Here is a 10,855-nt window from a genome sequence, read left to right as displayed (position 1 = left end):
AACTGGCATCTAAGCTTCAGTCTCTGTCCCATCGACGAAATGTTGCATCCCTCTGCCTGTTCTACAAGTATTTTAATGGTGAATGCTCTGACGAACTACACACACTTGTGCTCCCATGACGTAAATACCCCCGACAAACCCGACAAGCAGCTAAATCCCACCCCTTCACAGTAGAGATCCCTAGATGCAAGAGAGCCTTTTACTCCAGTAGTTTCTTCCCCAGAACCGCTAAACTCTGGAATTCTATTCCAGGTTCCTGCTTCCCCAACTGTACTGACATGCAGAAGTTCAAGTGTAACGTGAACCGACATCTTGCTGCCCAAATCCCTACATAGTGCCCCAGTAGTTGCTGCCCCTGATAGTAGCCCCCTACACTAAAGTGGCAATGTGCCTTGTTTGGGGTGAAAATGAAAAAAAAAAGGAAACATCCATCCTTGAGTGGATATGATCTGACCATAAAAACAAACAAAAAAAGGTAATTTCAAATTTATGCAATTACTAGCTGTATGTACCCAGCATTGCCAGGTTAAATTATATTGGTGGTTAGTCACATACTATTTAAGATACACCGAATATCCTAACTTGTTATGATTTAGTGGACCATATGTTGGATTTATGGAAGCATAAACACATCCATTTTCGCCTATGAAGATTAAACAATAAATAGACTTACATTTTTAAAGGCAACTGGTGTCGGCTAATAATAATTGAAAATAGATTAAATATAATTAAATTGAAAGTAAATCAAATAAATCAACTTTAAATAATATTTCTAAATAGAACAACCAAAACAATTCTATTACAATAAACAATTAATAACATGGAGCTAATTATTAAAATAGATTTTCTTAAATGTAATATGCAAATAAGGTTACTTTTTGAATGTAGATTTCATTTGACAAAACAGTATATATAGAAATCATGATGGAATGAAAGTGTGTGAACGTCCATTTTTGGTATAAAAATTAATTTATGAAACAGTGTACCTATTGTACATATTAATCAAACTGAAAAAACTGACAGGAATATGACTTTATTATAATATATTATTTCTAGTAAAATCTAAGTTTCATATTTTATTTATGATTAACGGTTTATAATTCCAAACCTTATTATTAATATGATAATTATCTATTCATTTTTTACGATATTGATTCAAAAACATGACTTTACTTTCATATAACTGAGTAGAATGCAGAAGATTAAGATCAAGAGATAATACATGCATTTCATAAACTTTTATTCTTCATATTTTCATTTTCAGCACAAAAAATTCTTCATCAATTCGTTGTTGGCAAAACTAATGATGGAATTTTTAAATGATCATAACACATAAAACAAAATTAACCAACAAAATAAAAAAAGTTTATTTATGTTTTATGGCAGGGTATAAAATATATATTTATTATACATACAAAATACAGATTTACAAAGAACTGCAAGTTTATAAAAATAGTTCTATCAAATATCATATTTAGATAAAAGATGGTTAATTTCTTCTGTAAAAAAATAATTTTCAACTTTTCAATACTTATAGCTGGAGAAACAACAAGGAAAACATTTTTATATTGCAAAATATTCATCCAATGATTTTCAAAAATAGCTGTGATTAAATGCAGTTTGGACTAGAAAACACCAGTGGAACTCTCTAAAATCAGGAGAAATATTTTTGCAGCATGATTATAAAATGTTGACTTTATCATAAATTTTGTATTTCATTATATATGGGCTCTGTTAGTTTTTAAGTCCTAATCATTGAGCTAAATCTCACTTGCAGTATTCATTTGTATCCTAGAAATTTAGAATGTTTACACTTTTCAGGGTTTTACTGTTTATGCATGACTAAATTAGTCACGATTAATGTACCATTAATTTCTGCTGATGATGATAATAATGATGATTTGCTATTCAAGTAATTTCGTCTGAGAAAATCTCCTGAGTCCATCAGTGCAAAATATCATAGGTCCATACCTAAAAAGATATTTACAAAAAATAAACTCAATTAAAAAGAATTTTCTTAAAAAAAATACAATAATGGACAAGTGATCTTTGTCTTTACAATTTGAATTTTTTAACACCCTAACAAATGTACATAACAGTAGAAAATCTTTGTAAGTAAAGTAAATAGAAATACATGTATTTATATATATAGAAATCATTAAAAACCGAGGCAATTATTTTTTTTTCCAATCCAGTGTGCCACTTTCGTGAGAACTGGATTTTCCTCACATTTAGAACTGACCCTGTGTATAACTTTAACCTGGTGGGGAGGTAAGTAAATAACTATTCTCTTTCTAATTAATTTATGTTTGGCAAAATCTAAAAAATAAATTTTCAATTTTTTTTAAATCTGAAAAAATTAAAAAGAAAAGTACAATGAAATAAACTAAATACAATAATAAATCTACATAAAATAAAATTAGATTCAGTTTTCTTGGATTTTGTGTCAAAAACAAGAAGCAATCGATTTTAATTTAGTTGGACTGGCATGATGTTTTTTTTGTTAATCTTTGTAAAAAAATTAAACAGATTTTCTTTAGACTAAGGGAAAATATTAAAAAAATATGAGTCGAAAGTAAAAAGAAAGAACATTCTGGTCTACCAAAAATGCCTGGGCTACCCTGTCAGTATTTACTGATAGGGGCACCTCAGGTGATTAAGAGTTAGCTGTTCCCTTTTAAAGTTTTCTAAAAAATCTTGTGATTTAATCACGGTATTCAGCTATTAAAATTATAGGAAACTGAGAATCTAATTTTTTCAATATCTTAATACTTTTATAATAAAAAAATCTCAATCAGACTTAAAAATAAAAAAAAACTGCCCCTTAAAGTTTGAAGAAAAATATTTGTTTACTTTTACTTTTTTTAATAGAAATGACAATTACAATTAATTATTAGTACCCCACCCCCCCAAAAAACACAAGCAGTATGATCAACTCCTGCTAATTAAGTTGTCTGAATCAGCAAGAGTTGATCATACATTTTAATCAGCCTACATTTAGTCGTACATAAGGCATGACCACATCATGACTAATTTAGTCGTACATAAATATTAAAACTGTTCTTTTTATATTTATATAATCGAATCATTGTTTTTTTTTTATGAAATAAAGTTATAATCTTTAAACTTAGCTTTTTTTAATACTAATAAACATAAGAGCACAAACACAACATGAATATATTTTAATGAATTCATATAACCTTAAGAATTTGGTGTAAATAAATGTTACTGGCCCAACATTCCCTAATGAAAAAAATATACGAACAAAATAGGGCTATCAAGTTGAACTTGCTTGTTTCACAGGATTTCTAATAATGATTATTATAATATGCAAAATACCATTGCCACCATGATATGAAATTAAGATGTCTCATTGAATTCTGTCTTAGTGTTGTGAGTTGCATTTCAGTGAAAAGAGAAAAGGAACTGGAACAAGATTTGAAAGAGGACACAGACACTAGGGCAGGTCGATTTTGGAACCCCGGTGAGGCAATGGTGATGATAGTTGGGGTTTGACATAGAAAAGACCTACACAAAATATTTTTCTCAAAATCAAAAAGTTGAAAAATTGAAGCGATTAAAAGTTTTTCGTCCCGTCATCAAAACAATCCATACTGTTAAGAAAATGGAATCATTATTTAGAATATGTTTGAAACTAAATTTTTAAATAAAATGAGTGAGGATAATGAATTAATAAAATAAATATTAACTGTAAAGGCAAAATTATGTTTTTTAAATAATAGCGACCAAAGATTGCTTTTTCATTTCAGGAACTTTTTTGGGGTGGAAACATTTTAGATTTCACCGTCGCAAAACACGCTCGTTATTGATATTGAAAATTAACGTTTGTTTATTATTTGATTTGAAAACATTACGATTTAGGCTTAATTATTTCGAAAGGAAAAACGAAAAAGACTTGTTTAAAATATATATTATAATATTTCAAGTGTCTGCAGTGAATTTAAACATATTTGTTTTATCTTTTTCAATTTGTTTTTCTATTACGTTGGTGAAAAAATAATGGCATTTTTTGACGTTCAAATGAACGTCAAAAACATTTTTGCACCAACCTAATATTTCACATCAAATTCTATTTGAAATTTTTATTAAAATATGGTAATACTTCAGTTTTATATTAAAACAAACAAAAAATATATATTCCATACAATTTTATTCTACACATTCTTTACGAAACATAACCACGTAAATTTTCAAGTTTTTCTACTTATTAAAAAAATACTTTGCAGAAAATTTGTGTCAAATTTTAATTTCTTTTATTTTTAGGGAGTAATTATTTTTAAGCAGTGTTTTTCTTCTAAAATTATAGTTTTAAAATCAGATAACCCACAAAGATTAATACGAGTAAATAAGGAAACTCCTTTAAAGGTTTTTCGTTATTTGTGCATCTATGTTATTGTGCTAAAATAACTTTGCTATTTAGAAAGCCATTCTTAATATGTGAAGGAGGTTGTATTGTAACTATTCTGTACTTTTACCTAAAAATTTAATAAACAAAAATTTCATAAAAATTAAATTTAATTTGAAAATACTATTAAAAATAGCATATTAACAGATGCACAAGCACTGATTTTTCAAACTCTAAACACTCGTTTAAAATGGCACAGCTACAGCAAGAACGAATCTCATTATTGGTAAATTCATGTTATCGAAAGAGGAGCTAACATCTGCTAAAAATGTCTAAACTAAACACTACTATGCCTCTGATTTGGTTTGGTCCTCTCTCTTCAATACATTTAATGCAACTCTACAAAGTTTTTCATTATTTCTTAGCACTTACTTTTTTACGTATGAAACTGGAAAATAGCCTAATACAGTTTCCTTCAGTTATTATCCATTTATTTATTTTACTTTTCAGATTAGAATGTCAGTAAAAGCACAACATTCAGTTTTAACCCGTGGTTCACAAAATTTGCTGGTCCACTTTGTCATTTGGATGAAACAGCACCCCAACTTCACAACAAGTCATCCAGTTTAGTTATTTCCTCGAAAACAGTTATCCCCACTTAAAAAATAGTGAGATTTCTAAGTTAATTGCCAAGGAAATAATTATTATTCAGCAAGCAGTCAATCCACAATTGCACTTGTTAAGGTAACATTATATAGGAGAGAAGGTCAATATATTTTGCTATAAGAGGGCCAAACAGATTGACAGGAAATCTCTTGCAGCAATCAAAGTGAAAAGAATGAAGGAACAGCTAGACAGACTGTTTGATATATCTTCTTGTAGCTGTAAACTTTCTGTCTTGAGATATGATGACTTTGCAGTAAAGTGCAAGACAGAAAATTGTCAAACAAGGCACATAATCTGCACTTGTCCTCCTATTAAGGAGGTATAATTAATTCTATAGATTCACCTGCAATTATGTTCCTTTTTTTTTTTTTTTTGTGTGGAAAATAAAATAATATATTGGTATTTATTATGTAATCTGGCTCTATTATTAAACATGCAAATTTTCCAATTTTCAGGTTCCACTAGAAGAACTGCCATTTACAGCAATTTTTAAATTAATTGATGGAACAACAAAAAGCATAATAACATTTACTGGTCCTTTGGGGAAACTTTGTATCAATAATTGTGAAGATTTGCCTCAAGTAGAATTCTAAAAAATTAGTGTCCCTCCTGATCATCATTATCTGACAGCAGAAGAAACAAATAATTTAAGTGTGAAGACCAGAGGCTACTTTTTGAGTATGCTGTTGGCATTTCTTGTGGAGAAGTTAACTTAGAAAATTGGGCCCTTGAATCAAGGAAGATTGCTAACATAAGCCACAAGATTAATGCTTATGGATTAGAGTTGTCTATCCTCAAACACTGATAAATTAAACATTTTGGTCAAATTTATCATTCAAGTGTATGCAGTTAGTTGGTTTGAGATCAAAACCGATATTTTTTTTTAACCAACAACAGTATATTTTTAATGATTCAGAACAAAACAGTTAACTGAAATCCAAATTAATGTTTTAAACTGTTCAAAATATAGTGCTTTTGCACTACTTCTGGAAAATATAATATCGATGATAACTCAAATGAATTGGATGTGAGAGAAGAGGGCATTCAAACGATTTTGTCCATTAGGTAAATAAATATTTATCCATTAAATTTTATTAGTTTTCTTAATTTACCCAAATAATAGTTAGTTTTATTCATATTACATCGCAAAAATATAAAAAATAAGTGTTTTCAAATAATTGTTTTTTTTTTTTTTGTATGTGTGTGTTTTTTCCAGAAATACTGAACAACTAAAAAAAAAAAAAAAAAAAAAGAAAATGAAAAATATTACTGCTATCAATTTTGCAGCCACATACTGGTCAAATTTGATTGATTTTTCTCAAAAAGTTGTATATGGGTAGGAAGCAAGACATAGACACATAATACAAAGTCATTGTGCCAGCAAATTAGACTTTCATTTTCCTCAAAAGGAAATTATACAGAACAATTTAGTTCTATTATAAGTTTATATTATTGCCTCTAATAAAAAATTAAAATACATGGTTCTGTAACTTGTATCAAGTAGTTATATTTTGTAATACATCTCCACATATCTTTTTGAATTGTGAAATTTAAAAGACTTAGTTGCTAATCAGCTTTTTTACAATTTTTATTTAATCAATGCAGTAAAAGTTTAGATATTTTGCGAGTTGTGATTCATTATAATTCATGTATTTATTTTCTTTCAATGTATTTCATATAAATATATCAATTTTAATTGAATATTTTATAAAAATAGTGAAATTTCAAAGTCAGTGTTGTGAAAAATGCTATGAAAATGAAGGATTTTTCAGCATTTTTCTACATGATTTTTAAAATTAAATGCTCAATTTTCTGTTCAAGATGAGAATCTAATTTTTGGTATATGTTCTTATCACATCAAATCCTAACTATCATCACCAGTGCCATGTTGATTTTCTGAAAAAGTTGCAAATCGACCTACCCTAATGAACACGTGTGTGACGGGTATAAAGAGAAGTATATTTTATTTGAGACAGGAAGAGGAAGTGGTGAGTGAAAAAAGGCATTATGGGATTACAACGTAAAAGGGAGGTAATAATAAAAGGGTCTATGATAAAAGTTATCGTACTTACTTTCAACACTTACTTCATGATCCCACAATAATATACCTTAAAAACCTAAATTATTTTTAATATCTTTGACATCACAACTAAAAAAAATCCTTGTGGAACATAATTTTGTAAAATTTGATAATGGTTGAATTCAACTGTTGTCCAAATGTTTTTTATTTTTTTATCCTAACACTTTTTATTGCCTCCTCCTACTCTTCTTTAAATTATTTATTGTTTAGAGTGAGTCTTTCACCTAAGTTTGAGAAAGCGGATAGTCATCATTAATTATTTACTTTAAAATGACTTCTGTAAAAAGTTGCACATTCGATTTTATACATCACTAGCTGTATCTATCTAGGATGTTGTAAAGTCCTGGAAGCTTTTAATTTTTTGTTTGCACATGTGTTAAACTTATGCAGAAAAAGAAATAAAAAAATTATTTGTAAGAGAGACAAACTATTTTCATATTCTTCAATAAAAAAACGAGCTATGCACCTTGATGATTTTTATTTTTTCTGGTTGTAATTGAAAAATATTTCCATTTTTCCAGTTGTCTAGGTGGGACTACATATATTTTTAAAATAAACTTTAGTTTATTTTAGTACTATTAACATGGCACAACAACAAACATGAACATTGGCTAGTCAAAATCAAAGTTCGATTCATCAGCTTAAATGCCACTTAGGCCCAACTTCTAAAATATCTATATATAACTTTATATATTAAATATGTTAGAAGATAAAAAATAAAAATTGTGATTTAATTAAAAAATAGAAACCAACTTACAAAAATATGTTAAAAATACCAATTTAATAATTCTTTACCTTATATAAAACATTATTCAATTTGGATTATTTAATTGAAAATTTTCTGGTAGACTAATTTCGCAGAGACACTGTCTTCTATGGCCATTCCTGAAAAAAGAAGAAAAATAATCATATGTTAGAAGGTCATGTTCTTGCTATTTATTGAATTAGTCTTAGAGTTAACATTTTTAATTTCTTTTCCAATTGGATCATTATCAAAAATGAATGTGTTGAAGTTATCAATTTTAATAATAATGGATAAAGTTACTATTAATAAAACAATATTCATATGAAATGCTTTGTGGTAAATTCAATAAGTATGGCCTTATAGGTAAAACCTAAAATACAAAAATAGAAATATATGGTTATACTTTTCAGAATTTTTTTGACATACAAAAATGTACATTTTGTATCTAATGTCAGATTTTCAAAATTCAGATCAGCGCGAGTTTTTTCTTTTGTTATTTGTAAAATTTAAATATGGGAGAGTGTTATATAGAAGTCTTATAGGAGGGAAATGTTGTGCATTTCACTCCTAATAATTACTTAAATAAACACAAGGCCAAACGACATTGCTTTTAATAAAACAATAATAAAGGGTTTATTTAAAAAAGGCGAGATTATATCTCAGACTGGAGAGAAAGAAAGAAAGTGTAAATGTCTGTTTAAAGGTGTCGTCTGCCATCAGACTGCAGTCGTCAACAAGTAGCAGTGAGAGGGGTGAGTGAGAGAGGTCTGTATAGGTCGCTTACTGGCGTCTCTCTAGCGATTGCAGCTGAGATCCCAAGAAAAGACTGGAGCAATTATACTCCATTGGCCTTGGAGATAAGGTGTATACACAGGGTTAAAACACAAATAATACCGGTCGTAGTTGGTACACTAGGAGTAGTATCAAATCGTCTGGAAGGACAATTGAAAAAACTCCAAATCCCCGATGTTTTAGGTGGCCTTCAGACCTCTGCAATTGTAGGTACCACCAACATTCTTAGGAAAACCCTTGATCTTTGAAGCTCCTGGTTTGAAGCCGGGATTAAGGGAAATCCTCTGGAAATGAATCCCATCCCTTTCCAGAGAGATGTTGATAAACGAGATCAGAATTATTATAATTATTATTACTATTGCTATTATTATTATTAATAAAACTATCGGTGGTGGTGTAACCTTAAATTCACTAACCCCATTTATGGGAGAATGTCAAATCAAAATATTGAAAATAACGACGTAAATGAGGTTGGAACATCTTGTGATGGTCTCACGTCCGGTAGGTGTCCCACTGGTCAACAGGGTGGATCCTGCCGTCATCATACAACTGTTCGAAATTCTGAGGATGTGGCTGGATATAGGGGGAGTGAGAATTGCCAGAGAGGGTCCCAAGACATAAAGGGAGTTGGAACAGGAAATGTCAAAAAAACATGGACGGATGAGGAAAGAAGAGTACTGTGGGAATGCTTTGTAAGAAGTGGAAATACCAAATCTGGTGGATATATCTGAAAAGTGAAGGAAGAATGGGAATCGAGAGGAGGAGGAGCTAGAAGTGTCACGAGATTGATATCCTAGTTAAAAGAAATTAAAAATAACAACCTACTTTCAGTGATTGCAAGAGAAGTGATTGAATTGATGGTTAGAAATGAAATGAATAACGAAAGTAAAATTGATGAAACTAGCTCTGATGAAAGCACTGAGAGAGTGGAAGTGCAGAAGGGAAATGTAAACGATGATGGGTGGCGGACAACTGAGGACGTATGGAATCCTATGGTTAGGGGAAATAATGAGAAAGAGTTTGAAGGATCTAAGACAGATGAGATCATTGACTCTGAGACAATGGAACCAGTGGAAAGAGCAGATGTATGCAGAAGTGGTGATGAAGTTCGAACTTTGACTTCTGTAGAAAAAGAAGTACTTCAGAAGTTAAGAGAGGTTCTTCTTAGAGACGAGATAATAGTTATTCCAAGCATGAAGAGTAGTGATAGGTGGAAGGTGAAAAGCGAGGTAAAAATAATTCAAGGAGTAATTCACAACATAAGAAAGAACATATTGATTATGGAACTTAACAGATTTCTGTATGCAGCGTCATACGTTATTGCAAATTGTTTTAATTTAATACAGAAGAAAAAGAGAGAAATGAAGGATAGAAGGCCACACTGGCAGAGGCGGCTTGAAGAAAGTATTAAACAGTGGCAGAAAGACATTGGTAGAATTGAAGAAATAAGAAAAGGAGTTAAACTAGAACAGAAAGCCAAGGACGAGCTTGAAAGGAGGTAGAGATTGCTGGAAAAGGGAATGAAGAGCATTCTAACAAGGTTGAAAGAAAAGATTCACACTGGTGGTATGAAAATTCGGAACTTTGTTGGAAAAAGTGTTGTGTTTTGGAAGAACAACCTTTTTTGGAACAATCAGTCTCAGCTGTATAAAGAATTAAATGGTAGTAAAGAACACTTCAAATGCAAAAAATGCCAGGAAGTTCTAGAGTAGGATTTGGTCTGTCGAAGGGCGATATAATAAGAAAGCTAGCTGGTTGGGAGAGGTCAGAGCAAGGCTATCAGGAATGCAGCAGATGAAGAACATTGAGATAACCGTTGATGATGTGAAGGCTGGCATATGAAGGATGACAAACTGGAAGGCACCTGGTCCAGATGGAGTGATCGGCTTCTGGTTCAAACAGTTTGAATGCTTTTATCCACCTATAGCTGCTGCCATGCAAAGGGTCGTAGAGTCGGGAGATGTCCCTGATTGGCTTGTAAAGGGAAGAACAACACTGATTAGGAAAGATCCTGCAAAAGGAACAGATGCCAATAATTATAGACCAATGACATGTTTACCATTAATGTGGAAACTATTAACTAGAATATTTGCAGAAAACATTTATGAACATCTTGTGAGTAATGGTGTTTTTCCTGATGAACAGAAGCGGTGCCAGAAAGGCTTCAGAAGTACCAAATAGCAACTACTGATTGATAAAGCATTAA

The 10,855-nt window shown here is 30.5% G+C and overlaps 1 protein-coding gene across 1 annotated transcript in view; it reads right to left on the bottom strand.

Annotated features, from left to right (window-relative positions):
• Positions 1-1,343: 1,343 nt before the first annotated feature.
• The window catches only part of LOC145252680 (ketimine reductase mu-crystallin-like), a 34,764-nt gene continuing 25,252 nt past the window's right edge, over positions 1,344-10,855 (bottom strand). Inside the window, exons 8-9 of the mRNA XM_080112501.1 lie at positions 7,908-7,997; positions 1,344-1,971 (exon numbers count right to left, since the gene is read on the bottom strand). Coding sequence (XP_079968627.1) covers positions 7,939-7,997 — 59 coding nt within the window. The 3' untranslated portion in view covers positions 1,344-1,971; positions 7,908-7,938. The remainder of the gene's footprint in view (positions 1,972-7,907; positions 7,998-10,855) is intronic.

This window comes from Euprymna scolopes, chromosome 29, assembly GCF_053919585.1.
Source record: "Euprymna scolopes isolate OS-2025 chromosome 29, ASM5391958v1, whole genome shotgun sequence".
Lineage (NCBI taxonomy): Eukaryota > Metazoa > Mollusca > Cephalopoda > Sepiida > Sepiolidae > Euprymna > Euprymna scolopes.
This window is presented reverse-complemented; position numbering and strand designations above follow the sequence as displayed.